Source organism: Aspergillus heteromorphus (genome assembly GCF_003184545.1).
Source record: "Aspergillus heteromorphus CBS 117.55 chromosome Unknown BO70scaffold_25, whole genome shotgun sequence".
In the NCBI taxonomy this organism is placed as follows: domain Eukaryota; kingdom Fungi; phylum Ascomycota; class Eurotiomycetes; order Eurotiales; family Aspergillaceae; genus Aspergillus; species Aspergillus heteromorphus.
The window spans coordinates 315,696-343,489 of NW_020290430.1; the positions used below are offsets into that span (position 1 = coordinate 315,696).

Here is a 27,794-nt window from a genome sequence, read left to right on the forward strand (position 1 = left end):
CGTAAGCAATCTAAGCTACGTGACTCGTAATCTGCACTCTGTGCGAAATGGCATATTAGATGAATTGTCCTACCCTAAGTTATCTAACTGTGGGGGGTAATACTTTTGCTTCAGGAAGCGTGGCATAGCGGTCAATGAAACCTACTTGCTGCTATGGCACGTTGAGAATGATAGTATTACGACTGACGTAACAGCCATAAGCTCATTATTTTATTTGCCAGTAAAAGTGCATTGTCGAAATATGATGAGAGGAAAATCTCTAATCGCAGAGACATGATATTATCGGTCGTGGTGTTGGAGCATGATGAGCAGTATGGTGGGCTATAAGACATTAAAAACGCAGCTCTATCACACAATCAGCATGTTAGCTCAGGGGAAGAGCGCCGGGCTCATAACCCGGAGGTCCCTGGATCGAAACCAGGACATGCTATTCGCATCATTCTTTTTTCATCGCGATATTTTTGACCGTCACCCTTCTTCTTCTGACTTCCTTGTTCCCATACTTTATTCTATTGTTTGTAAAGCATCCTAGTTCCCTTATTTTCGCAAGGCACTTTTGGTGATGTTTTTTGGACGCGTGACGTCACCAATCCGCAATCATAACAACGCGAGTACATGCTGCTGAAGCCCCCATCTTCTTACGGCAACAACATCGTTTGATAAGTACAGAAGATTCCTGATATCTGCTGGATACAATCTTTATAAATGCCCCAAAATGAATTCGCGATCGCTGCTGCCTATCCTCGCCGACTCCTACACATCTGCATCCCCTCCACTTACGTGCACAAAGCCACAAATAAACAAAGATTATTTCTAGTAGTAATTATACGCTAACAGCTAGCATGAGTATACACAAACAGAAACCTCAAGCCTCGACCCCAGCCTCCAAGACCACAAACTCATCGTTCTCCGAATCCAACCGCACACTGGCCCCAATCGGCAGCGTCAACAGCGGACTCGTATGCCCGAAATCGACATTCATCAGGATGGGCAAATCCGACCGACCAACCAGTGTTTCAAACACGCCCAGAATAACATCAGCGAGTTCATCTTGCATCTGGGCGTCGTACTTGTAACATCTTCCGATAACCAGGCCAGAGATATCGTGGAACGCGTCCGACAAAGCCAAGTCCATCAGCGCACTGCGGAAGCGTGAGACCAGGTACGGCGATACCATGTCATCGCCCATGGAGCATTCCAGGAACATGATCTTGTTTTTCCACGACTTGGGCGCGTACAGCGTCCCCTGGAGTCGGACGACGCAGCTCACCACCCCGCCGTAGAGACGGCCCGTGGCGCAGCCGTTCTGGAGCCACCGCCAGGCTGGGGCATCGGTCAGCTCGCGTGGCTTGGTCGAGGCGTCGCTGGTGAGCATGAAATCGCTGTGTGCGGTAGTGTAGACGCTAGAGCGCGGAAGAGCACCCACGGCGCCACCTGTTCCTGCGAGGACGTGCAGGAAGTGGTCCACTGTGAATGACACGGGGTTGGGAAGGTCGGACCAGTCGGTCAGAATGCTGGGGCCGTAGAACGTGCGCAGACCGGTGCGGGACTCGATCGCGTAGTGCAGGAACGTGGTGTCGCTGTAGCCGACGAAGATCTTAGGGTTGGAGCGGATGAGGTCGTAGTCGAGGTGCGGCAGCATCTCGCCGCAATGGGCGCCCCCGATGGTGCAGATGATGGCCGCGATCGCGGGATCGCGGAACGCCGAGTGGAGCTCCTCGCATCGGACCTTGACGGACTCTTTGAAGCTGACGTCTTTGGGGAGAGTAGAGTAGATGATTTTCACTTGGAAGCCGAGGGACTCGAACACGGCCGTGGCACGCTCGAGGGCGATGGGGAAGAGATGGTTGAGCCGAGCGGACGGAGATATGAAGGCGATGGTGTCGCCTTTGCGGAGAGCTTTGGGAAGGATTGTTGCGGGCATGGTGTTAGATGGATGGGCGATTTGTGATAGTGTGCTTTTGGATAGTGAAGATGGATGGGTTTGATGGACTGTGCTATAGATGCTAGCCGAAGTGCGGGTTGAATATATATTGAAAGTGCTGATGTGTTAGAATCGACAGCAACAAGTCCACTGGGCCTTATATATACCCCATGGGGGACCACATCTGCTCCAGATCATTTTTTCTGTCAAACCATGAAATCAAACATGTCGGACAGTTACTCAGAGAGATGAATCCTTTAGGATGTCAGGCTGTTCCTGTAATTGGCACGTCAGACGATAAGCCGATATTTGGATGGTTTGTCTGAATTGCACAGGTGGGGCAGAGAGTGCTTTGACCTGTTTGCTGTGTTTAGCGTCCTGGATTAAGTTTGTTTGCTCTGTTTGAAATGTCAGAAGGGGAGTTTGCCAGGTTTGCCAGGTTTGTTTCCCTGTGCACGGACCAAGAGCTATGAAAGTGGCCGCCTTATGATACTGTTTCTAGCCTTATCAAGGTATGAACCAGTGGGTAATTGTATAGCCGGCAAGCTAGGTGTTAGTCCCTTGTTATTCCACTGCCAGATTTGAGAAGGCGAGGTTCAGTAGAAAGGAGCGTGCTTTCCACTGGCGAGGGCTTGAATATATAGCCAACGTCGGGGTTCTTCTTCCCCTCCTCTGTGCGTATAATGCATACATCTATTCCTCGGTATTGACGGGAAGGGTAGACTAACGAGGAAAATTTCAATATCCTGTATTTCGAAATTTCCGTTGTTAGCACCATCAGTGTAGGAAAGGGGTGGGATATACTCCCCAAATTAAGTCACGGAGGATTTTTTTATGATGGTCTTGATAGAATGACCTCGAAGAGAGGATATAACTAAGGGTATCAGGAGCAGAAATGCCCGCAGGGGTCATGACTTGCTTCAGTAGCACACTAAATGCATGAAACTGTTGCAGCGACCACCCAGGCTGATCTCAAGGTACATTCGGCTGTTGATGAGCAGCTGTGTGCCATTCTGGTGAAATATATAGGCTAGGATTCCTCCATGTACTTTTTTCCCACGTAAGGGATAAAAAGGAATTGTATGGGAAGAAGACGTGGAAGGGAAGTTGAAGGAGAGAGACGTAGAAGAGAATGTTGCTAGGATGGCCTATAACCTGCCTCTTGCATAACCCCGGCGACCCTAGCCATTCACTAACATACAACACTTTTGGTTTCAGTGCAGTGAAACATGCCCGGGGTATCTTGCCCCGATCTCTCTGACCTCAGTGTTACTTCGATACATAAGATTTCGAACTCGTTGCATTAGCTGCTTATATTCATCTGTGACATGACCTAATGCCTACTCCAATTTTGCTATAACCAAAACACCTATATACCAGCTAAAAAGACATTCCTGCCACTCTACGTCTGTCGGCATGCGCCAAATCTGAGTCCCAATCCAACACCCTACAACCCCACAACCCCCTTCCCCTCCTCCATCCCCATCCCCATCCCCACCACCCTCCGATCTCTCTCAACAGCCACCACACCCCCCTTCAACCGCCCCTTCCTCGCCAAATCCTCCAAAAACAACCTATACACATTCCTCAGATTAATCCCCCGAAACATGCGATCCCCCCTCATACGCCACCGATAACACCCCAGCTTCTTATTCGCCCGACACCGCGCCATATGACTGTATCTCTCCACCGCATCCTGCTTGAACAGATCGTAGAATTTCCGCTCGATAATGTGTACCGTTTCCGGGCCGGCCCTTTTGAGCCATTGCTCTGGTTGCTCGGTGTAGGAGAAGAAGCGCTTGTAGGTTTTTGTGAATTGGTTGCGGACGAGCTCTTTGGCGGTTGCGGAGGTCTAGATGTTGGTAGGGGGAGGGGGAGGGGTTAGCTTAAGTTGGAGGGAGGAGGGGGGGGGGGGGTTGTGTGCTGGGAGGGAGTGATGAAGTACCAGGTATCCTTCTTTCTCAAGAGAGCCGCAGACGGTGCATCTCATACAGGCTGAGAGGTGTGGACATGGCGGTCCGGAGGAGTTCAGGATGTCGGAGAATATGATCACGCAGCCGGGGCATACGAAGACTAGCTCGTCTGTTGCTGGTTGGGATTTTGATTGTGCTGGAGCTGGAGCTGAAGATGGGTCTGGGGTGCGGGTGTTGGTGGAGGCGGGGCTTGTGCTCCTGTTGTTGGTTCTCTGGTTAGGGGCAATGGACCTGGATAGTGCAGCGATACACGCCGGACTTACATGTTGAAATGTAGCTGTGGGAATCAGTAGAATCGGGCGCGATAGTGAGAGTGGATGGTTGTTTGAGGATGAAGAATGAACACTGACAGATAAGAGTACCACGATGATGAAAAAGTGGTAAGATACTAGATGAGATAGATGCCCGCGCAGTACTTCTTGAGTTTCCGGAGAATTAGAAAGTGGAAACACGACTCCCCGGAAGGTGGACTGTCCCTTTATAAGTCAAAGCGGATTCATCTCTTGATACACAGCACTGCAATGCCGGCGACAGGTCACTTTCAGAAACCCGATAGGGATTAGCGGGAGGGGACATGCATACTGTCTCGCATGGTTGGTTTGAATCTCTAGCTCCTACAGCGAATAGTAGACCTTCATTGCTTCTGGTCTCTTGCTTGAGTGTCTGCCCGGTTATAGAATCAAGATTGGGTGCGTGGGGATGACTTCGGATACTATACCAATTCTACTGATTGAATGTTAGCTAAATCGCCAATCCAAGCCCCACGACCAACACTTTCCACGGCGGTAGATAGTTTGCCTTGCATCTCCTAAAGATTCTTGACCACGGCCCTAACAAGAACACCGCCAAGGCAAAAGGGGAACTCCCCGCCCTAATAACCCAAGAGGCCACCATAGGCCCCCTGACAACTCCAAACAAAAGTCAAGCCCTAAAAACACCCGTCTGCCACTTTCCTGCGGACTAAATCCTCCATTTCACATCTTTCCTCCGCCGTCAACTGTCCAAGTCGATCATCCAGATCACCACCCCCATAGAATCGACGATCGATCTTCGCCCAATAAACCATATCAAAGGCCCAACCCTTCCTTGCGGCATAACTGACCCCGCGGGACTTTCCTCGACCGTCCCATGATAGAGAACATGGGGAACACGAATCAATGTCTTCTCTTCGATAAATCGCATCACGGAGATCTCCCGTTGAAGCTTTTCGTCGGGGAATACCGAATAGCCAGGGGCGGGAAATCGCATGATTGCGCTGCCGGCTTCGAGGAATGTCATGCTCCGCATGGCATTGAAAGACCCTTTTGGGGAGGGAAGAGCTCGCCCGCAGGGCCTCTTCGATATTTGACGATCGAGGCCCCGATTTCTCGGAAGACGTCGGTGTTGAAGAGTCTCTTCTTCCAGGCAGCAAATGTCTCCTCGCATTGGTCTCATGCGAGTGAGTTAAATGGCATGCGCTTCGCTTTTGAGATGGGCGCTTCGGGGATGGAATCCATTTTTGGCAGAGGATGCTGAATTTTAGAATAGGAATGATAGAAACTGTAAAACAAAGGAAAAGGTTACTGACACGTAGACAAGCGCCGACAGGGCAGAACAGGGCATGGTTGGAAAGGACGTACCGACTAAATTTAGCAGATCATCCCCCCGCTATCTTAGAGCAGCCATGTCTAGACCATGACATGAAGCAAAGAAAACATAAGAGGGTTGTATTTTATAGGGCGTCAAATTAATTAATATTATTATCACCAACAGCGACTCATTATCTTTGTACCTCGCGAGCCCGTTCATCCCCACAAGATATTCAATCTCGACCATTTACTCTTCTTAACGGGAACGTTCTCCACATCCTCCCGGGCCTCATGCAAGGCCTGCTGAATGGGGACTTCATAGAGGGAAACCGTCTTCGTCTTCTTGAAGAATTTCCACCCGAGATAAAACACCAATACGAGAGGAATGTCCCTAATGAGTAAGAGTCAGCTCATAATCTCTAGACGGTTCATGCAGCGTCACTTACAGGTAAGACGAGATAAAGCTCGAGGCAGACCAGTTTCCGGTCGTAAACACCGTGAACCCACCAGTGAAGAGGATCAGCACGCACATGAAAAGCGCAAAGAAGGACGAATATACTGCGCATTGGTCAGCCAATCATGCTCCCTCTTGCGAACTAAGAGGGAAAAGACCACATACTCGACCAAGTATTATGCCACGGCAACTCGCGCGGCGATACCCCCTGGGCCTTGAACGCCTGGATCAACCGGATGTGGTTCAGGGCAATCGTGCCCCACGAGAACAACACTCCCGCCGACGTCAGGTCCAACAGCCAATTAAACACCGTATACGCGCCATTCGAGCAGGTCAGGTACGCCAGACACGACACGGCAATCTGCAACAGCGCACACATATACGGCACACCGTTCTTCGTCGTCCGCAGAAACAGCTTCGGGGCATGTCCCTTCAGCGCCAGACCATACAGCGTGCGTGTTCCGGCGAGAATACTCTGGTTAGACGACGACCACGCCGAGCTCAGCACCACGGCGTTGATAATCGACGGCACGACCTTAATCCCCGCGTCCGCAGCCGCAATGACAAACGGACTCTGCGACGCCGTGCCAGACTCGTTGCCCAGTCGGGGATCGTTGCTCGGAACGAGCATCCCCACAATCAACACGGCGATGAAATAGAACACCGTCACTCGCACAAACACGCGCTTGCATGCGCGCGGGATGTTCTGGCGTGGGTTCTGCATCTCGGCTGCCGCCATCGTCAGACTCTCCACCCCAGAGAACGAATAGACCGCGTTTGTCATCACGGCCCAGAACCCGAGGAACCGGCCCCATGACCCGGACGCGATGTACTCGACCATCGGTCCGGGGTCTTTCCAGTAGTGGAACCCGAGCCGGGGCGTGCCGGAGACGCCACCAAGATCGATCACGAGACCCATCAGGATGATGCCGATGATGAGGAGGATCTTCAGGATGGCGAACCCGAACTCGAGCTCTCCGTACACCCGGATGAACAGCAGCGCGACGACCGCGGAAATGACGATCAGGATCGTCACCCAGATCGCCGCATTCAGGTCCGTCCAGTACTGGATGAGCACCACCGCCGCGGCGATCTCACTCGGCACCGACATAAAGCACCCGTACACCACGTTCCAGCCGATGGCGAAGCCCAGCGCCGGGTCGACCAGGATCTCGACATGACGGACGAACGAGCCCGTGACAGGCATGAGGGCCGAGACCTCGCCCAGGGCGATTTGGATGGCGCACACGACTAGTCCGACGAGGGCGTAGCCCAGCAGAGCACCCAGCGGACCGCCTGTCTGGAGGGAACTGCCCAGACCCAGGAACAGACCCGTTCCCTGGAATGGAAATTAGGTTTAGGTTCGTGAAATGGGATAGATGGGATGGATGGGGAACCATGGTGACTCACGATGGCGCCCGCGATGGCGATCATCTGGGTATGGCGCTCCTGCAGACCCCGGCTTAGGTTCTGGGCCTCCTCATCGTCGACGATGCGGGCGGTCCGGTCCCCGTCTTTGGGCAGGGGGGCGTCTTCGCCCGGCGAGTAAGGATAGAGGGACACATCGGGACCCTTGACAGGGGAGTCGGAGACACTCATGGCGCGGACATGGAGGTGCGAAAGGGAAGAAAGGTGGAGGGGAAGGGGGGCTGTAGAGCAAAGGAGAAAAAAAAGAAAAGATAAGCTCAGCGTGGGGTCCGGAGATGGCAGCTTTATGCGGCCGCAGGAGCGACGCAAGTCCGATGTCGTGATTGGGTGCGTACGCCGACCTAGCCTAGTTTCGCGATGGCGACATTCCTCTGCTGGCTATCGTGCGGGTCGCGCGACGATAAGACGCCTGTTTAGTAGCTATCTAGTGGGAGAGTGGCGGAAACCATCTCCTGGGCTGTGGAATCTGCATATGGCTTCGTGGTTATCGCCAGCCGGACGGAGCTGTTCCCGTACCGCAACCAAATTGTGCGTGATCGGCAACTGACTTGGCACGGGAGAATAGTCTCTGTGACGGCGGCTGACATGCCTGCAAGCTTTGGCTAGTTTGTGAAGAGGTGAGTGATTTGGAAAAACAAAGAAAACTCAATTCATATCTGGATTTCCTCATGGGCGAACAGTGGGGGGCGATGGTGAATGTCAACAGCTCCACCCGCTTAGGGCTGCTTCGGTCGGGAGTATATTTCGCGCTTGTCGCTGGACAACCGTATGGTCACCAGTATTCTGGAAGTAGGACATTACTAGAACCAACAATCGATCGATCAACTGTTTCAACAAAAGAGGAAAAACAAAAGAGAAAAAGAAAAAAAAAATAGTCCTGAAAGCAGCGTACTAGTAAAACCTGCCATCATCTCTGGTGGTGACTCTCAAAATGGGCGTCCGTCGGAGCCCTCGTGAGGTCGTACCCACCCACCACTATCTGGCCGAAGGACAACGTGACTAAATTAAATTGAGGACATTTTTTCTTCAGACGCTGAGTAACATGAATAGCAGCAACAGCTCCCGCCATGTCCTAGCTTGTCGTAGTATAGTAAAAAGCACAAGTTCTAAGCCATAAATCATGCGCCATACAGAACCATTATCCGAGGTACTTCCATGACCCATTCACTGTACCCCCACGAGGAACCGTTACTCCAGACCGCGACACATGGTGAATTATTCGCGCTAGATGGCGTGTTCGTGTCGACCGCGCGTTCCGACAACATCAATCATCAACCATCAATGCTTTAGCCCGAGGTCTAGATCATCCAGCTGCAGTTCCACCTCCGCTGCGTCTGCTGCTTCCGCGGCTGCATCCGCTGCCTGCTTCAGCGCGATCTGTTGAGCTTGTTCCTCCTCCGACAGGGCCGCAAACGCTGCTGTGTTGGCGTCCCATTCGGCGACGCATTGCTTGTTCCAGTTGCACTGTTCGACTTCGCCATACAACGGGTGGTTGAATCGTGGGTGGTTCGACGGCCATCCCGACGCGTGGTAGTGGTGCTTGACCAGCGCACTGCGGGCGTTGTGGTTGCCGGAGTCTGAGTGGCCCTGGCCTGCGGCGAAGGCTTCGACGGTGAGCACCAGGATCCCACCCACTACCTTGGACTCAGGGATGTCATGGAAGGTCTTCCAGGTCACCTCTCGGCCTGTGCGATAGCTCATCTCGGCTAAGACTGCGGTGGTGAAGGCAGAGGGCCCGGTCCCGCTGATCACGTCGTCGAAGTCGAGCTCCAGCTCCGCGATGGGCTTGCCTTGTTTGACGGTGAGGTCGTGCAGCCATCCAATAATGTTCTCGACTATCCGCATCATGACGGGTTGACGCGGCTTGCTGATGAAGGTCCATTGGCAGAAGGACTGTGACTTCTGTCCCAGGATGTGGTGGTCATTGAAGTCTGGCTCGTCAATCTCAACACCGATAATCAAATCAATCTCGCGTTCGCTGTAGCGCTCTGGGATGAAGCGGTCCAGAGGACGGATGGCCTCGACGTCGATGTCAGCGTACACTCCGCCATCCACGTACATCACCAAGTAGCGGAGAAGGTCAGCCTTGATGATCTTTGCGGTGAGGGCGCGGTAGGTGCTGACGATGTCCGGACGATTGAGCCCATCGGGCCCAAAATGCGTTTCCACATAGTCTAGGTCGTTACCATCAGTCAACACCTCGTAGCGGTAGCCAGGATTTGTGGATGTCCAGCTCCGCGCGACGTTCAAGTCGCGCTCCTCGAACTCAAACGGATTGACCTTCCACGATTGCCAGATCTTCCGCGGGAAGGGCTTGCCCCGACCACTGGTATGCGACAGGCTGCCACTGAGCTCGCCAAAGGTGTCTGTGATGGAGAGATAGAAGACCAGCACGAAGGCGGTCACAAAAAGAGGGACCACGCGGCGGAAGTGCCGGGGGAGGAACACGCCGGGCATGGGAGTCTTCACCTGCATCGTTGACGGCTGACCATGAGGAGAGAGGGGTCGACGGAAGGGGGAGGAGACAAGTCGCTGGGGGGGATGTTTATGAGCTGGGCGAGCGGGAGCTCGGGGGGCGCCATCCCCCGCAGCGCAGAGGCCGGATTCAGGGCACGGCGTCCTGTGCGGATATTACGGATCCGCCGACCTGCGTGTACTACACGGCTTAGCGTCACTAGGGTTCATGTCTGGAGCCCGAGTCCATTGAGCACGCTGCTGGATTGGATCCGGGCTTCTCTCACACCCGTCGATCAATTTAAAGATCCTGGGGTGCTAGCAGGGGAGAGGGAGGCCTCGGGTGGCGGGTTGCTCTGTTGGTCGAGAGGGGAAATGGCCCCGATGCATGTGCGTCCGACCTCGAAATGAATTGCTGAAAAGGGATCCGGTGGTGCCAGTCTGAACTGCTGATCTCCCCCTCGCGGAGTTCGGGCAAATCTGCCATCAGCTCGTGAATCCCTCAAATATCACATCCCACCGTCAGCGAGACGGTGTGCCAGACCCCGTCCTGACGACGACGCGCCAGCCCAATCGCCCCCATGCCTGGTCGCATGCTTCCCCTAACCCACGAGAAGAGCCTGGAGGAGGGCTATTGGTCACTTCGGCCACGCTGGCCAGGCCTGAAAGCCGTCCGAGGTCGCTTGTTCAACCTTCTCTGGCCCTCCTTCTTGTCCCGCACTGACGGTAATCAGCCACAACAGAAGGTGCGACGCACTGCCTATTTAGATGGGCTGCGCGGCTTTGCTGCCCTTCTGGTGTACTGGGGGCATCATGAACTATGGGCTCATGATGGCATCGGAGGAGAGCGCATTCTTGAAAACGCCTACGGGTATGAAAAGCAACATTACCTGGTCGCCTTTCCCGGCGTTCGCATATTCTTCTCGGGCGGGCACTTCGCGGTCAGTGTCTTCTTCGTGCTGTCCGGCTATGTGCTCTCCGCCAAACCGCTGGCCCTGATCCACGCCGGGGAGTTTCTTCAGTTGGGAGACAACCTGACCTCTGCCTTATTCCGACGATGGCTTCGGCTACACCTCCCCGTCATCGCTACCACGCTCTGCTATATGACCTTCCTCCACCTATTCCGCATCAGGACCGTGCTCGAACTGAAGGGGAGCTACGGCGACGAGCTGTGGAACTGGTATACCGAGTTCAAGAACTTCAGTTTCATCTTCCGCGGGGGTGGTGAGCCTTGGTTCACATACAACTTCCACTCGTGGTCGATCCCCGTCGAGTTTCGGGGGTCGATCATCGTCTATACCGCCCTGCTCGCGTTTTCGCGGTGTCGCCACAGCAAGCGGTTGTGGTGCGAAGTCGGCCTTATAGTTTACTTCCTCTACATTGTCGATGGCTGGTTCGGAGCCCTGTTCGTGTCGGGGATGCTCCTCTGCGACCTCGACCTCCTTGCAGCGCGCGATAAACTGCCCGACATTTTCGTCATGCTGGAGCCGTTCCAGGAGGTCATCTACTATGTCCTCTTTGGCATCAGCATCTACCTCGGGGGAGTTCCCTCTCGGAGTTGGGACCCGCAGGTGCTAAGGGACTCTCCCGGCTGGTACTACCTGTCCTTCCTGAAGCCACAGGCGGTGTTTGACTTCAAGTGGTTCTTCCTTTTCTGGGCGGCCACGTTCCTCGTCACAGCAATCAGCCGGATGTCCTGGCTCAAGCGCTTCTTCGAGACGCGCTTCAACCAATACCTCGGCCGCATCTCATTTGCCTTCTACCTGGTTCACGGGCCAGTGCTGTGGGTGCTCGGAGATCGCTTGTATGCCGCGGTGGGTTGGATACGCGACACGCATGCGATCAACTGTCCCGGATGGATCAATCGCTTTCCCTTACCCCGCACGGGGCCGCTGGGACTCGAGGTCAATTTCCTGCTGTCGCAATTGATCCTGCTCCCGATCACACTGTGGCTGGCGGAGATCGTAACCAAACTGATCGATGAACCGAGTGTGCGGTTTGCCCAATGGCTGTATCGCCGGACGCTTCCCTGAAATGTACGGTAGTCGCTAGCTAGAAAGGATTGTCCTCCACGAATGTCCGAAATGCATGTCTCATTTTGTTTTTCCCGTGTGCGGGAATTTGACTTCTGCATATTAGTTTTTCTTTGTTTGTGTTCCCCCAGGACCCGAACACCGGGGTTTCCGCATCGGGGGAAGAGTCGTCAGATGGGGCGAGGGGCTAACAGCCATAGCGTCAAGGATTCGCTCTAGCTCGAAGGCCCTGGGAGGCCTGAGCCCTCGACTTTCACATGCTCATCACACTGGCTCGGGCGGGGAAGGCATTCCAGTGGCAGGATGATGCAGGACGATACAGGACGATGCAGGTCGACTGCTTGCCACGACCGAGACGGGCAAGCAGTCCTGATCGGCAGGCCACTAGGCGGGGCTTGCTGTCCGGACCATCCCAGCTGGGTCAACCTCGGCTGCAACCCTAATTTATCACGCCCATCCTGCAGCTCGCGCTGTCTTTCCCTCCGTCAGCAGCAGACCCGACAGACTGCTTGCTCCTGGACAAAAGCTCCTCGCTCGGTGGCTTCAACCTAGCAACCTCAACCATGCTTTCCAGGCTGGTGCGCTTCGTGCCCCTCGCCGGCCTGCTCCTTCTCGCCCTCTTCACCGTCCACTACCTGTACCGCGCTACCGGCGAGGAATCCCAGCAGGACTGGGAGATAGAAGCAAGCCCCAACGCCCTGTCCGACCTCGCCATCTCCGACGCCATCGCCCATACCCACCACGAGGTCGACTCCGCCTCCACCCCGGACCACGGCTACTTCCGCATCGACTTCCACTCCCGCATCGCCATCAACCCCAGCATCATCCCCCACCCCACCAAGCCCGACACCTGGATTATCACCGCCCAACTACACTACAACCGCACCTCCCCACGCGAAGACTCCGTCTGGTATGCCGAGCTCGTCTGCGACGCCGTCTTCCAAGACCATGACCATAACCATGGTCGCACCCTTCGCTGCATCGACCCGCCATTCATCCTGCCCATCGCGGCGACCGACGGCGAGAGCGCCCACTGCACCGACGCCCTCGCCTACTTCGCCCTGAGCATCGGGCCTCACGACGCCCGCGTCTTCTACGGCCCGGAAGCCCCCTACGCCATCTACGGCTCCAACTCAGCAGTGACCTGCTTCGGGCAATGGGTTCTCGACTTCCGGGTCCTCGTCGACTGGCCCGCCACGGACGTGGTCATGGACCGGGGCTTCCGTCGCGCGACCGAACTCCAACGCCCATTTCTCACCTCCTACTTCCCCGTCGAAAAGAACTGGTTCATCTTCTGGGACATCGACGGCGCACCGTACGCCCACTACGACATCGCGCCCACACGCGCCTTCGCCCAGCTCTCCCCCGACGGGACCGTTGGCCCTGACCTCGCCCCCGCCGCCGCGTCCACAGACACCGAATGTCTCCGCCGTTACCTCCCAGCCCTCACCCACCCGGACCATGAGTCCATCCACCAAGCCACAAACTCCCTCGCTCTCACCCTGTGCGACCGGGCAGATCCCCTCTGCCACCCCAATGACACCAACACCCTCATCCTCACCATCTTCCAGTACAAGAGCTTCGTCTCCTTCCACAGCGTGTACGAGCCTTATGTCATGCTCTTCCGACAGCGCGCTCCGTTCGAGGTCTACGGGATCTCCTCCAAGCCGCTGTGGATTCACGGGCGGGGTATGTCGGAGAGTGATGCCGATCAGGGCAGACAGACGGAGATGCTGTATGTTACCTCGATTAGTTGGAAGACTGCGGGCCAGAAGTATCATGGGTTTTTGGATGATGTCCTGTTTTTGGCATTTGGGAGGGAGGATAGCGACACAGCTGGGATGGATTTGCTAGCGGGGGATTTGTTGGGTGGGTTGGGGGTTTGTGATGATATGTAGAGGTTGGATGTTAGATGTTGTTATGATCACCATCGGGGTATTGTATATAGGTTTTTTGAATGTTGAAATTGATGAAAGTTCTCCCCAGTGTGCGAGAGCGTACATACATGTCTCGCTCAATAAATTTGGAATCCTCTCCATCGTATGTCAGAGAAAAATCGGAAACCCTTCCTCCCACATCCCCATGATACGGACACCGCTAAGAAGTCCAACCCCTTACTACCTCCCAGCTTCAGCAAGAGAACATAGCAAGGATCCCCCCTCCCGACCCCGGGCAGGCAGAATACCCCACAGTCACACAACATATGTATGTATCACTCCACCCATTCCCCCGGGCCTCCGGCCTCCACAACTAGCCCCCATTCCCATTCCCGTCGCATCCCATCCCATCCGACCCGACCCGACACCCGACACGCAGTCGCGCCTGCGCTCAGACATCACATGGCGTGGCAACGGTATACCCCAATCCCCAATCCCCAGTCCCCAGTTCCCAGTCCCCAGCCCCCCCAGCCCGGCTCCGGAACCCAGCACCCCGGCACAGTCACACTCGCACATGCACATGTGCTACCCAACCGAATCAGCCTCACCAAGTACGGAGTACTCCGTAGTCCGTACGCAAGGCTTGCATTACCATGTTGCGCTGTGCCCGTTAGCGGAGGAGAGGAGCTTGGACTAGCAGGTATTAAACTAGTTCACTTCTTAGTTGTCAGTTATCCCCGGACCGAACTGAGCCCCTGGATCGCGGCCCTGGGGGCGTAATCTCCGGTATTTTTGTCCGCGCCCTGGGGTGGCGTTTTCGATTGGTGTTGCGGGGGTGGGCTGGTGGTGGTGAGGTGGTGGTGGTATTCGTGTCTTGCTCTTGTTGTTGAGGGGTTTTGGTTTGGGGATATTGGGTTAGTTGGTTAGTTGGTTATTGATTATTGTGTTAGTGGGGATGAGGGAGGGGGTGGTGGGCGGGGGAGCTATTGATGGATGGGGACGGTGGGACTCAGGTGTATATGTATCTCTTCAGATGGAATCGGGAAATTTTGCTTCTAGATTCAGAATCGCAGATTTCGATGAATTTGAATTTTACCAAAATTCCCTTTCTTCTGGAACAGGGAGAGAGCAAGAGAGCAAAAACGGTGCCTTGGGCCTGATAATGCCTCAACCAGGATAGCTCCCCGCTGATTCGTCGTGACCCGCTCCGCACTGCGTTAATTCCGTGTATTATTCCGATGACTCATCGGGGGTGTATAATTCCGGATTCAGCGCGGCTTGGCGGAAAAGACACTCTGTTGGCCGGTAGATGTGAAATATAGTCTCGTATGATGACAACAGAAGTCGGTTGGTTTCTTTGTTATTGCGCTTGGGAGAATAGCCGAATGTTGCAGTGTCGCGTCCGACGCGTTGTTGTGGGTGACTTGACGTTCCGGTACGCCACTAGGCTTATCGCTTGGTGGGTGAGACCATACATGCTTATGCCCGTGCTGAAGATGCATTCTGGGGTCTGGAGTCTGGAATTTATTGAGTGATAAGACTCCGGGAGGAAAATGCGGAGGAAGCTGACGGGACCTGGGTGGATGAGTTTATACCCTAAAGCCCCGGGAATTTTTAATCGCGATCGGATCAAGGTGATTCAAGTGATCCTCGAAAGACTGGTAGACGGTGAGAAGAAAAGGGATGGTTAGAATCTTTCTCCACGCGAGTTTGGTCTTCCGTTTTCCGCACTCGGCTTCGGACAGAGGGCAGGGAAGAGATTGGTGAAGTCAAGTGGATTACTTCTGCTGACTGACATCAACACGAGATGAACAGTATACCTCCGAGGTCTTCAACAAGTGCAGATAACTGAGGGGGAAAGGAGAGAACACACGAGACTTTCCGGGCAAAACGCCCTTGCTTTTAGTCATAATTAGACTAATTCGGGTGGTCAACGCTAGGTGCACCATTGATGCAGATACCACCATGGAGAGGTCAATATGACGTTGGTGACATTGCGGTGTCACCGAAAGCCTATTCTCATAGATTTCACTGGTTCCTAGCTACAGAAACCAGTACCAGTTAAGCAAACGTGTTGAGTGGTGGGTTCGTATTTTATTTTTTTTCCAAAGTCCGGGTCCCATTGCTTAAGTGGCGATGGGTGGAGTTTCATATGCGGACCGGGTCGCTGACTTAAACACTATATCGAACAATACATAATGGGTGGACATAAGATACGTAAGAACGAGCCTGTTTGAGATTCTCAGGGCTGAAGACGCGTCTTGTAAATAGTCTGTGTATGATATAGTCTCTAGTCTTAGATGCAACAGAAGTTATTCCAAGAGCCGCTACAGCCGCACCAGCCAGGCTCCTGCCGCACCCGCTGCCTTCCAATGTAAGAAACATCAATAGGCAGGTTTAAGGATGACCGTATTAATATCTAAAACTGGACCTACATATGTAAGGCTATAACAGGTTAACCACTCGCAGGCAAGCAGGCAGAGTAATCATATCATCTGATAGCAGATTGTGTTCCTTATACTGAAGGTGTGACACTACCGAATTCAGTGTCAAAAGGTGTGGCAGCAGCCAGGCCGATGTTGCTGCGCTCGTTTGAAACCCGTCTACTATTTGGAACTTTAAGATTTCCTTAATGTAAGGGGGATGGGTCCGGTACTTCTCGCATCTATCACCTGACATTGGAATGTAGAGATCTAACAACACGATAAAACTACCGGAACTTCTGGGACTCGGTGAGTACTTTTGAGTGCTTTCGAGCCGTTTATCCCAGCAAAGTGTTGATCATTTTCTAACCTAGGGCGCAACATAGTTTGGCTGAACTTAACCATCAGAGCATTCGTGCGCTTTGCAGAGAGCCACATCAGCTGTCTCCTACTCTTATCGGAATACAAGTTGTTTTGGTGAGTCTTTTATTCGAGGGGATTTGTTTGACAGCCCCCGAAGCAACAGTTGCCACCGGGTCAGTCATAGTAGCTTGCTATCTGCTGAAGTAGCGATTACTATCAGCATCACAGTACAAGTATGAGTGTGTGTTTAACGCAGGATCGCTGTAAAGGTTAAGCGATCACTTGGTGCTATTGACCTCGGCATGATTATGAATCTGGATGCTAGGTGTGGTTAGCTAAAGAGCCTATCTGACTGTGTAGGCATCGCGGTCAGTAAACTTAGGTGTTTTCAGAGTAGAGGCCTGGGACCTTGCGTCTTCATGCGAACCGTATATCCGTTTTTTTTTTTTTTTTTTTTTTTTTTTAAAAAAAAGCATAAATAAGCTTTTGTTCAGCTAAGTTTTTTCTCTGGTTAATTATGTTTCTTACAGATACCAGGTTCTCCTACCTGTCAATGCGGCTATCTGGGTTTTGAAGTGAGAGCCATGGAAATATTTCCCGAGAACGTCGCGAGCCACACAAGACGTTCCTGGATTAAAAAGGTTGCCCTTATCGCGCCACTCATGTCAGGATCTGTTGACCTATGGCCTCCTGCCGAAAAGACATATACGGTAAATTATTTCTCCTTTTGCTTCGGCCGCCTTACATCATGATTCGACGTGTATCTTGCTGCTCTTACTGATAGGTAGGATGATCCCACTTACGGCAAAAGGGCCGATAAGAAACAGCCCAGATCGGTGCCTCAAGCAAGGGAAACGCCCCTGCTTGGCCAGGAGCGGTAAGGTCGTGGCTGTCAACTGCAAGGAAGTAATCTTATCTCATTATTTGGCGCTAGCAAGCGATAGGACAGTTAGACCTAACCCTTCTCATAATGTACACTGCCTCCTCCTTCTTATAAGGTAATTCACGGACATTCCCCTTCCTACCACAGCACTATGAACAATATCAAAACGCCCATTTGCAGAGATAATCATTCTGAGCATCATCCTGACCCGCGAAATCTTCAATCATGACCATCTCACTCCCCAACCCAGCCAGCGCTTCTTCCGAAGAAGTGAAGCCCACCAAAAAGATCCTCTGCTACGGTTCTCCCTACCTGGCCGAGTTCTACGACATCTGGATTGGCCTCTGGGACGACACCGCATTCTACTCCGAGTGCCTGAGCCAGATCGCCTCTCACACCCCGCCGTCAGAACCCGTCGTCGTCCTCGACATCGGTGCCGGAACCGGCCGCATCACCCACGCCCTGGCGTCGAATCTCCCCCAACACATCGCCAACGTACGCTTGCTTGGCCTGGACATGGAACGACACATGCTCGAGCGCGCCGCGACTCTCACTGATCCAGCACACGCGGACAAGATCTCATGGGTCCTCGGATCGGCATGCGACCTCGAGAGTGTACCTGCTTTCCGGGACGAGGGCCTCCGCGCCGACATGATGGTGTTTGCATGCGGGAGCATCTGTCACTTGAATGTGCCTGGACAGGCAGAGCAGCTATTCCGGGGAATTGCGAGCGTTTTGAGGCCCAAGACCGGGAAGGCATATATTTCTGTTCTCAAGGGCGGGTCGTCCGATAATGGCGTCCCTGATCAGATGATGACCAAGCCACCGCCCGCGGAGTTTCGGAGCAGGGATTTCAAGGATATTATCTATCGGGATACAACGACTGTTCTGGAGGTGGTGGATGATATTTGGCATAATACGAGACATATTGTGGTGTCGAGGGTGCTGGAGGATGGGTCGGAGAGGGTCGTTGAGGATAATATTGCGGAGGTAAAAGCGAAGATTTGGACCGAGGGGGAGTTGAGGAGGATTGCGAAAGCTGCTGGGTTGAGGGTTGTGGATATTGTTGATAGGCATAATGACTGTCGTGATGAGCTCATTTTTGTCTTCGAGGTGGATGTTTGATACGAATGACTGTGGGCGTTGATTGAACTGGGATTAGATAGAGAATCTCGGGTTACGGCTACGCTCGTTTCGGCTGTTGTATGGATTTATGGCATGGATTGACACTTGGCCTCTTCCGCCGTGAAAAAGAAATCATGCACATCTGTTGATTCACTACCTCCAGTGCTTATATGGCCATGCGGTTAGTGAATGGCTTTTATTACCTTCACGAATGACTTCCACAGGTAATGGCTGATAACTTGACTTCCCTGTTTCATATGCACTCTGACTTTTGCCAACATCTCAAGTATCAATGGGATGATTCATATCAGGAAAGAGCACAGCAGTAAAAGGAGAACTCCCTGCCCGGGTCTCCCAGAGTTGGTATATATTCACAACAACACCGCGCAAGATGATCCAGTTGCTCTGGCTGCAATAATTAATGAATTAATTTCTTGTGGCCATCTCTTATCCCAACAATCCTCATTCTTAGAGAACTGTCAGGTCTGGAAATCACCTGATCTGAGCAACAACAGAGTATGAGCCAACTGACATATCTGTGAGCTCCCTCCACACCATTTCCGTGGGTTGGAAACGCCTCTTGTAATAAAATGGCAAGATGACACTCATACTCGAAGTATGATAAGGTAGGGAGCGTAATGACATGTTACAGTTGGTAAAAACGCTTTCAACGAGTGAATATCGTCCCTAATAGATCTGTGTGGAGAAGGTTCGTGCGCAGGCCTTGAATCGCTTGCCGTCCTAGATCAGATCATGTCAAGAAATAATCTCTCCAAGATGACCTGTAACGGAAGTCTCCTCTTCATCCTTTTCTCGTCCCATAACCATGACTTTCCCTTTCCTACTGGCAATGAATTCAACCTTGTCGTTCATAGATGGCCACAACCTCCAAGAGACCAAAGTAGAAAGTGAACCTACAACATGGAAAAACTTTCTGTGTCAGTGCCTTCGATACATATGAAAAATATAAAGCGACAGGATCTTGAATGAGCAAAGCGACATTTGGATTGGTGCTGGGATAAGGCAGACTAAACCCAGTCCCTCCTACTGGATCTGAGACCAGGAGGAACGACCTGCGGGACTGCGAGCTTTTGGTCCATAGGGAATAGATCGGTTCCAGACTGAGCTACCTTCACAGTGACTAATCGGAGGGTTTTGTTTCCGTCGCGGCTGAGAAGGAAATCCACTTCGTTTCATCCCTTCCCCCCCCCCTGGTTTTGACTTAGTGGTGAGGGAGAGAGTATGGCATCAAGCAAAGATTCCTACCGCAGAAAAATGACGTCTGGTGGTGATTGAGCTGAGACTAGATACATTTTACCAAGCTCACCAAGTCAGTGTGGCTGACATCAAAACCCTGGACAGAATGACAGGATACAACACCCGACAAAGCGACAAGAAGGCGAGGATCCGGAACGGTCCCCACGCGGGTGGGTGGCCTTACCCGGCGTCAAGTCATTTGGCCGAACTAGCGCGAGTCATGAAGTGGGACCCTTCAGGGTCTTCTTTCTGATTCTCACCCCCTTAACCTCGTTGAGTTGACGCTTTCCAGACATCACCGATCACTTCCCACGTCTCAACAACGAGGGCTCGGCAGTTATCTGGCGCCGGACATGTCAAGTGCCACCCTATGAAGAATGGCCTGCCACCGAAAAGCACCTGCATAACGCTCACACGGGCGCGGGCATGTCTCAGGGGTGGAGTGTCGTTGTTTCAACACGGTGGATGAGGGGGCATCGTGATTGCTGCCTGTCTGCCGCTACACGGGTTGAATGATGAGGTTATTGTGGTGGCGTCAACAATGTCCGAAGCAGCTCATCTAGCTTTCAGAATCCGCTGTCATATAGCTCAATCAGGCTGGTCTCCCGTTGGCGACACTCTTTTTTCGGCAGGACGGTAAACGGTCGAGACCTTAAATCGATTAAGATGAAACCCTGAGTGTGTTACTCAGGGGGTGAGCCCCTCAGGGTCTCACTTCTGCCATTAGTCTACAGGGTATGAAGGATCGCTTGGCAGCTCAACTCGCATAAAAGTCCGAGTACGAGGCCAGAGAGCGCCCCAGAAGGGGTTCTCGTCGCAGACACAATGCAATCGGCTATATATGCTTGTCGATCACCCAGCATCGACATCAACCCACGACATTCCTTTGCAGACAGCAACCACCAACTACCGCCCATCATGCGTGGGCTTTTCACTCTTTCCATGCTCTCTGCGGCGCTGGGCGCCTCCGCAGCCCTGACGGCTTCCAACCTGAAGACCTACGTTGATGTGCTGGCACTCAACAGCTCCTTCAACCCCATCATCCCCGCCTACTGGACCGACTACCCCCACCACCGTCGCACTCCCTTCGCCCTCTCCCCCAACGGAAAGACTGCCTACCTCGCCTACCTGGACGCCAGCGGGACTGACATCCACGTTGCCGAGCTCGACCCGACCACCTTCGAGGCCACCAGCACCGTGACCGTCAGCGGCGGAAAGGAGGGTGCGTACATCCATCCCCCTCGCCCTCAAACCATACTGACAACCCATAGCCGGCGGTCTCGTCGCCCACGACGATGGATTCGCGTTGTTGACCAACGAGGTCATGCCCTCCAGCACCACCGATGCTCCCCCCAGCGACACCCCCGTCCCGGTCCTGCACCGCTACACCAACGGGGAAGCGACCTGGAAGACCTGGCTGGGTGGCCCTGGCGTCCACGCCGACGATGGCCTCGCCGCCGCGACCGACATGAACGGCGACCTCGTCTTCTCCGAAGCCGCCGGATACTACGGGGCCTACTTCGTCGTCTCCGACTACACCGGCGACGCGTCCGGCCACTTCGGGGACAGCATCGAGTACGTCTCCACCAACGGAACGCTGGTCCAGATCTCCGGGGCCTCCAGCGACTGGGGCTGCAGTCACAACACGGGCATCGCGTTCGAGGCGGCCGACGAGCCCCCCTACGCCAGTATCTGCGCCGAGGACCAGGGCGACATCTGGCTCAACACCAAGACCCAGGGCATGACCAACGACGGCGTCAAAATCTCCAACGAGAACACCACCAACGGTGCCTCCAACGAGGCCATGGGCGGAATGTCCGGCAGTTACAGCGGCCTGGCCCGCTTCGCCGAAAGCACCAACTACATCTTCACCTGGGTGTCCCGCGGCTCCATCGACCTGACCGAGAACACCTGGATGGGCGACGGCTACACCAACTCCCAGAACCGCACCAACCCCCGCAACGTCGCCCTGGCCCTGTTCACCGACAAGTACACCAAGGTCGGCGCCCAGGCCACCTCCGAGGTCGGTGCCAAGAGCGGTGATAGCCAGATCACCTGGGTCACCTCCGGCGACAACGACTGCTCCAACGCCCACGTCGCCACCTTCGGCAACTCCTCTGCCCTGATCACCTGGGAGGAGATCTCCGACCCGGACTGCCCCTACATCGCCATGGGCTGTGCCGGTGAGTTCGCCGGTACGTACTTCCAACAGGTCGACGGCAGCGGCAACAAGCTGGGCGACGCGTTCAAGAGCGACGACATCTACGTTGCCGGTGACATGGTCACCATGACCGACGGCCGCATCTGCTGGCCCTACGTCAGCATGGAGTGGGATCTGTCCCAGCCCGTGTGGAGCACCGACACCTCCAAGTACACCAAACAGATCAGCTTTGCCTGCATGGACCCCAGCGGCAGCTCCTCCTCCTCCTCCTCCTCCTCCTCCTCCTCCTCCAACTCGACCACTTCCGTCGCGTCCAGCAGTTCCGCTGCCGTGTCCGCTGCTGTCACCCACGCTGTGGCCAGCTCGTCCGTCCCTGCTGCTGCTGCTACTGCCGAGACCAGCGTCGTCGCCGTCGTTGCCGCGCAGGCCAACTCCGCCTCGTACGTCCAGACGAGCGTGGCTGTCGCTGTCGTCGCCACCCCTGCTCCGTTCTCTGTCCCCGCCTCCTTCTCCGCTGCTGGTGCCGGTGCTGGTGCCTTCCCCACCACCTTCTTGACCCAGCAGCAGGGCCAGACCCCTGGCGCTCAGGCTCAGCCCACCCAGGGGGTTGGCAAGCAAGGCAAGGGCCAAGGAAAGGGCCACAAGGGTCAGGGTCAGGGTAAGAGTTACGGCTCTGAGAAGTACAACCCCTCTTCCGAGGAACGCTGCCCCTTTTAAGCATCCATGGGTAGTCGGACCGTGATGGGCATTGTAGAGGATCGACCATTTAAGTATCATTCCTGTGGGCGTTACTACCACGGTGTTAGTATCTTGATAATTGTCTATAGCAATAGACTTCTCATCTGCATTTCCCTTTCTGTATGATGGTAACGTTGGTCCGGAACAAGCATAACTGAATCATGAAACAATGACCGATCCAAACATCCCATCCGACTCCCCCCTGACCCCTGACCCCTCCCCCCTCAGTCAAACCTCCACCCGACGGGCCTACATCCCTCAAACAGAAGAACCCAACAACCTCCCCACCTCCTCTCGAACCTCCTCCACAATCTCCCCAGCCCCCTTCACCCCCCTAACCAACCCTACCGCGGCCCCCGCATACGTCGCCAGCCTCCCCTCCACCCCCCAGCCCTTCTCCCCCTCCCCAAGCGCCCGATCATGCTCACTCTTCAACTCGTCAAACGGCCTGCCCGCACAAAACTCCGTCCAGGACCGATTCACCACTCCCCGGGGACTATACTCCTGGGGCCACCCATACGTCCCGCGGAGATGATTATACAGCAACGTGCGGGTGGTACTCGTCGCGCCGTCTCTCGCGCGGACCACCTCCGCCTGATACCCGGGGTTAATCCTGGCTTCAGTCGACGCCAGGAACCGCGTGCCCAGGACCACGCCGCTCGCGCCGAGACAGAGCGCCGCGGAGGCGCCTCGTCCGTCGGCGATCCCGCCGGCCGCGACGACAGGGATGCCTGATGGCGAGACGATGTCCACGATCTCCGGGAGGAGGGCCATGAGGCCCATTCCGTCGGATGCGCGGCCGTGCCCGCCTGCTTCGGAGCCTTGGATCACGATGACGTCTGGTTTCTCCGATGAGGCGGCGATGAGCGATTCTGCCTCGGAGACGGTGCCAATTTGGATCCAGATTTTCGTTTCGGGCTGCGTTTCTCGGATGGCGCGCGTCCAGACGTCTAGGTCTTTTTGGCCGTTGGCGGGCGCGAAGAGCCATGTTGCCGTTGGTTTGTGTTGTTTGATCAGTTTGAGGGCCGTCAGGAGGGAGTCGCTCCAGAGTTGGAAGCCGATGCCGATGGGGAGGGTGGTGCTGGTGGTGCTGGGGGGTAGGGCGATGTTTGGGGTTGAGCGGAGGGTGCTCAGCAGGGCGCTGGCTTCCTCCAGGTCCGACGCCATGTTGTCCGTCTTGGTGTTCGGGCCTAGGAACCCCAGCCCGCCCGCGCTGGACACCGCCACGGCTAGGGCTGGGCCGGCCATGACGCGCATCGGGGCGCTGATTATTAGGGGGGTCGTGGTCCATGGGTAGGCGAGGGCGAGCGAGGCGGCTCGTTGGAGGGGGTGTGACATTTTGTGAGTGTGAGTGTGCGAGTGAGATAGCGATGTGATGTTTGAGGCAGGAATTGTAAAAGGATCGGAGTCCAGCTGGTATTGAATAAAATGGCGGTTTCTCGAGTGTCAGGGAAGGTATGACGCAGGGATGGGGAAAGATTGGTGGGGGGGGGGGGGTTGCCGCTTCTTAAAAGGCGGAGCTGGGCGGTGGAGCGGGTATTGCGGACGACGATCATCGTCAGGTTCCAGGACCACATTCACTTGGGTCATTAATTTACTGACATTGTGGCAAGCTGGTGTCATTGTCGAAGCAGATATAGTCTGGCAGGTCCTTAGAAGGTGTGAAAGTTCCGCAGGATTGCCATCACCTATTGAACTTGCTGTGGACCAACAGGGTAAAGCTGAATTCTGATGGTCATAGAAACGAACTGGTATATAAGATTGTTTCCAGACAGAGTTGTATATAACAGCCGAAACTCCAGATAGCACTCAATCCCTCAAACATCATTATCATCCCAGACATCCGAGTTCGACATCCGAGCCATATCTGCCTGCAAAAACTGCGTGAAATCCAGTCCCTGCAGAGTCGGCACATCCGCGACCAGTCCCTCCAGCCAAGTCACTTCATTAGAACTGGGGATAGGACCCGGAAGCACCTGCGATCCCGACGGCTGCTGGTGGTCCTCCAACAGCCCGCTCAGCAACCGCGTATCGGCACGCCTGCGTCGCTCGTACATCATGATAAGGAGACACGCCGTGCCGTATGCCTCTCGCATGGTCTCCGTATCGTACGTCGACGCGACCAGCTTCAGTGTCTGCATGGCTTCGGGAAGCAGCTCCAAGGAAGCACTCGTGTCCATCTCCAGCAGGATACTGATCATCTGGAAAGGCACATTGGCTACGTGCTGCCAGGGGCTGCAGGTGGTAGCCATCCGACGAGCTGCGGCGAGACTGCTCTTCAGCAGGTCGACAATTCGCTCCATTGTAGATGGCGAGGCCGTAAGGTTGGTCATTCGGAGGCGTCGAAGAAGACAAAGCACCAGGTTGCATTGCGCCAGCGTGGATGGTGGTTGCGTGTGCGTGCTTCCTAGGGTCTGGAGTAACAACTCTTCGATCTCCTGGTCATGGCGCTGGTTCTCTGGTCCAAGGCTGGTGGTGAGGGGTAGGAGTCGAAGAAGCTCGACGGTGAAGTCCCCCTGCCTCGTAGTCGGCATCGCGACCGTGTCATGTGGGAAAGAGACTCGGGAAAGACCCAGGTCGTATGAGATCCAGATATTCTGGTGCTGGGCGACTCCGATCAGCCGTCGTCGCATGTCCACGTCGTCCTGGTCCGAGGAGTCCTGATGCAGCTTGGAAGCTTCGATCAGATGAATCAACGTCGAGCTGGCGATCCATGTCGGGTACGGAGGAGCCGTCATGCGCATGTAGACGACTCGCAGCGCCCACGTTGTCACGCTGTCTATTGATGGGGCTGAACTTCCGATGTGGGTTTCCGCGATCGAGCGCGTCAGCTCTACCAGATGTGCCTCGGTGATGTTTATGTTTCTCTCCGAGAACAGCGACCCCAGGGCCATGACCCCGGCCAACACGCCGTCGTATGCGCTGCCCTCGGATCCCGACCAGCGGGCATCTAGGCGGCGGAAGAACACAGAGGCGTCGATGAATCCGTAACACGGATCGACCTTGGCGAAATAAACATCCGCGAGGGTCTTTGCATGCGATAGCGAAAGGATATCGACGATCGGGATAGCAGCCCCAGCAGCCACAGACGGCCCCTTGCGCATCCCCACGTTCCACCCGAAGAGGTTCAATTTCGGAGCGTTGGCCGGGTCGACCTTGAGCCCGATCTTCCTTACAAAGGCCGCACCAGAGTTGGCCTCGAGTGACTTGGTGAAGGCGCTCGTGTCGGCATTTGTAGCGGAGTCGCGTGCGGGATCCCCCAACGCGGCCGCGGGCGGATCGGGCGTCAAGGCTCGAGGCCTCGCGCGTCGCTGTCGAGGATAATGGCACTCATAGCCCCAACTGGTGCAGGTCAAACATGGGGTTTCACCGTCGCATTTCCGCTTCCGCTGGCGGCAGGGCTCACAGGCTAGCAGAGATCGTTTGCGCTTGGAGAGTCTGGGTGTGCTGGTCATGGCGCAGGATGGAGATGTCGAGAGACATGCTCTCTGATGAACGGGAAGCGACCGACCGGCATGGCTACTATGGGCGGGGCGGGGCGGGTGCGGCCTTCCGACGGACCCGTCATGGCTCATCGCTGCCATCCATACTGGTCTATCTTATTTATTCCTCTAGTAGTTTCTGGATGACTCTGGGAAAATAAATATTGGATAACATCTGCTTTATTTTCGATACATCGATAGGAGGCTGAAAATGCATTCGATCGCCAGAATCATCCTTAAATATGAGCTTTCATTCAAAGACTGGCAATCGTAATATATATATTTAAAACTATCGTAAGGCATGAAGAATGGAAATCAGGTGCAAAGCCTTCGCCTCAAAGGAATCTCATACATCATGTCAACTGAAGATGAGCTTAATACACGAGAACTTAAAAGACGATGCAAGTCTCATAGTTTTCCTCATTGGTATTTTCAGGATCGGCATTCGGGTCCAGTCCAGCAGACACCTATCTATTTCGCAGAAGCACCCGGTAGGTACACACTCATCTCCAACCCCTTCGTGTAGGGGATGGTCAAATTCCGAAACCCACTATCAGGAGCACGCATATACGCGAACAAATCACGATACCTTGCCTCCGCCCCGATCGTATTATCCGTAAGAACAACCGCCCCCGGCCGCAGCGACGGCTGGACCAGCTTCAATGTCGGAAGTGCGAGAGGCGCCCAGACTGTAGATGTCAGTCAACTTAGGGCTCCATCGCCAGACCGCAGGTCATTGACAAAAAAAAAAAAAAAAAAGAGAAACAAACTCACTATCCAAAAGCAACAAGTCCACCGTCCCCAGATCCCGCTTTAGGGTTTCCCGCAGATCGCCTTCTCGCAAGTCAATCACGTCGCTCACCGAGTCCCCGTCCCCGCACTCAGCCCAATGCTGTCGCGCCTGCCGGGCTTTCTCGGGCTCGTGCTCCGTCGCGATGACCCGACCTGCGCCCCCCGTGGCGGCGGTGTTGGCGGCCACGGCCAGCGCGAGGTAGATCGTGCTCACGCCGTAGGAGGTCCCGGCTTCGACGATGGTCTTGGCGTTGGTCGCGAGACAGAGCTGGTACATGAAGTGGCATTTGTCTTCGTCGAGGGCGATGAATGTGTCTTTCATGCGCGAGTCGACGACGTCGTCGGCGTAGTCGGAGGTGGTTACCTTTGCTTCTTGGGTGAGGGATTGCGCGTGGAGTCGCGATAGGAGGGCGAGGGTTTCGGGGGAGACGTCGGTGAGGGGGCTGGGGTTGGACATGTTGGGTTTGGGTGGGTTTGGAGAATGTGGGGTGGATGAGGCTAGGTTGTATGTTGATGGAGAGGAGTGTGTTTATGTGAGGTCGCTCTCCGCACTTCCGTTGGTTTAATTATCCCCGCCGTCGTGACTCACGCTGCTGGTTTCCGGCATTGGACATCGGGATGCAGGTGTTTGTCGGGAGAAACGCCGATTTTGGGAAAAGGAAAGAAGCAGACAATAAGCATAAAGTCAGTTACTCGTCATTTACTTTGCTAGACTAGGTGAGGAAGAATTGGCGCTTCCGCGGGATACTTGACTGGATGAATGAAAGGGTCCTATTTGTCTTCCAAGGCGAAAGGAACGCTTCCATTAGAAGCAACATTCTTCCTTGTCCTAACACCGCCAACAGAGTGGAGAGAAAAA

General features: G+C 54.5%; 11 protein-coding genes and 1 non-coding gene across 12 annotated transcripts; 5 read left to right on the plus strand and 7 right to left on the minus strand.

The window, feature by feature from the left end:
• The first annotated feature begins 358 nt into the window (after window positions 1–358).
• Window positions 359–430, plus strand: BO70DRAFT_t262. The gene has a single exon. It is a non-coding gene; the product is annotated as a tRNA-Met (tRNA).
• Window positions 431–865: 435 nt separating this feature from the next.
• BO70DRAFT_341986 (S66 peptidase family protein) lies at window positions 866–2,170 on the minus strand (the record flags this gene model as incomplete). The annotated part of the gene is made up of 1 exon (XM_025541354.1): window positions 866–2,170. The coding sequence occupies exon 1, from the start codon at window positions 1,922–1,924 to the stop codon at window positions 866–868; it is 1,059 nt and encodes a 352-aa protein (XP_025396632.1). The 5' UTR covers window positions 1,925–2,170.
• A 1,201-nt stretch (window positions 2,171–3,371) lies between these two features.
• BO70DRAFT_399052 (uncharacterized protein) lies at window positions 3,372–5,184 on the minus strand (the record flags this gene model as incomplete). The annotated part of the gene is made up of 3 exons (XM_025546841.1): window positions 3,372–3,776; window positions 3,870–4,128; window positions 5,000–5,184. The coding sequence occupies 3 exons, from the start codon at window positions 5,182–5,184 to the stop codon at window positions 3,372–3,374; spliced, it is 849 nt and encodes a 282-aa protein (XP_025396633.1).
• A 497-nt stretch (window positions 5,185–5,681) lies between these two features.
• Window positions 5,682–7,518, minus strand: BO70DRAFT_373282 (amino acid transporter; the record flags this gene model as incomplete). Its single annotated transcript, XM_025544904.1, has 4 exons — window positions 5,682–5,856; window positions 5,912–6,023; window positions 6,085–7,258; window positions 7,330–7,518. 4 exons carry the CDS (start codon window positions 7,516–7,518, stop codon window positions 5,682–5,684), a joined length of 1,650 nt encoding a protein of 549 aa, XP_025396634.1.
• A 758-nt stretch (window positions 7,519–8,276) lies between these two features.
• BO70DRAFT_364750 (glycosyltransferase family 32 protein) lies at window positions 8,277–9,868 on the minus strand. The gene has a single exon (XM_025543886.1). The coding sequence runs from the start codon at window positions 9,802–9,804 to the stop codon at window positions 8,626–8,628; it is 1,179 nt and encodes a 392-aa protein (XP_025396635.1). The 5' UTR covers window positions 9,805–9,868; the 3' UTR covers window positions 8,277–8,625.
• Window positions 9,869–10,338: 470 nt separating this feature from the next.
• On the plus strand, window positions 10,339–11,888 carry BO70DRAFT_364751 (acyltransferase family protein). Its single transcript, XM_025543887.1, has one exon. The coding sequence runs from the start codon at window positions 10,383–10,385 to the stop codon at window positions 11,832–11,834; it is 1,452 nt and encodes a 483-aa protein (XP_025396636.1). The 5' UTR covers window positions 10,339–10,382; the 3' UTR covers window positions 11,835–11,888.
• Window positions 11,889–12,323: 435 nt separating this feature from the next.
• BO70DRAFT_364752 (uncharacterized protein) lies at window positions 12,324–13,775 on the plus strand. Its single transcript, XM_025543888.1, has one exon. The coding sequence runs from the start codon at window positions 12,398–12,400 to the stop codon at window positions 13,730–13,732; it is 1,335 nt and encodes a 444-aa protein (XP_025396637.1). The 5' UTR covers window positions 12,324–12,397; the 3' UTR covers window positions 13,733–13,775.
• Window positions 13,776–17,414: 3,639 nt separating this feature from the next.
• BO70DRAFT_413620 (class I SAM-dependent methyltransferase) lies at window positions 17,415–18,624 on the plus strand. Its single transcript, XM_025547330.1, has one exon. The coding sequence runs from the start codon at window positions 17,606–17,608 to the stop codon at window positions 18,503–18,505; it is 900 nt and encodes a 299-aa protein (XP_025396638.1). The 5' UTR covers window positions 17,415–17,605; the 3' UTR covers window positions 18,506–18,624.
• Window positions 18,625–20,680: 2,056 nt separating this feature from the next.
• BO70DRAFT_320316 (uncharacterized protein) lies at window positions 20,681–22,670 on the plus strand (the record flags this gene model as incomplete). Its single annotated transcript, XM_025540472.1, has 2 exons — window positions 20,681–20,984; window positions 21,034–22,670. 2 exons carry the CDS (start codon window positions 20,681–20,683, stop codon window positions 22,638–22,640), a joined length of 1,911 nt encoding a protein of 636 aa, XP_025396639.1. The 3' UTR covers window positions 22,641–22,670.
• A 249-nt stretch (window positions 22,671–22,919) lies between these two features.
• Window positions 22,920–24,140, minus strand: BO70DRAFT_413626 (nitronate monooxygenase; the record flags this gene model as incomplete). The annotated part of the gene is made up of 1 exon (XM_025547331.1): window positions 22,920–24,140. Exon 1 carries the CDS (start codon window positions 23,997–23,999, stop codon window positions 22,920–22,922), a length of 1,080 nt encoding a protein of 359 aa, XP_025396640.1. The 5' UTR covers window positions 24,000–24,140.
• A 119-nt stretch (window positions 24,141–24,259) lies between these two features.
• On the minus strand, window positions 24,260–26,117 carry BO70DRAFT_364753 (uncharacterized protein; the record flags this gene model as incomplete). Its single annotated transcript, XM_025543889.1, has 1 exon — window positions 24,260–26,117. A coding segment is annotated over one exon (1,639 nt), but the record flags the coding sequence as incomplete, so codon positions are not given.
• A 413-nt stretch (window positions 26,118–26,530) lies between these two features.
• On the minus strand, window positions 26,531–27,691 carry BO70DRAFT_114111 (O-methyltransferase). Its single transcript, XM_025537901.1, has 2 exons — window positions 26,918–27,691; window positions 26,531–26,832 (listed from the first exon to the last, which is right to left on the minus strand). Exons 1-2 carry the CDS (start codon window positions 27,390–27,392, stop codon window positions 26,615–26,617), a joined length of 693 nt encoding a protein of 230 aa, XP_025396642.1. The 5' UTR covers window positions 27,393–27,691; the 3' UTR covers window positions 26,531–26,614.
• Between the last annotated feature and the right edge of the window lie 103 nt (window positions 27,692–27,794).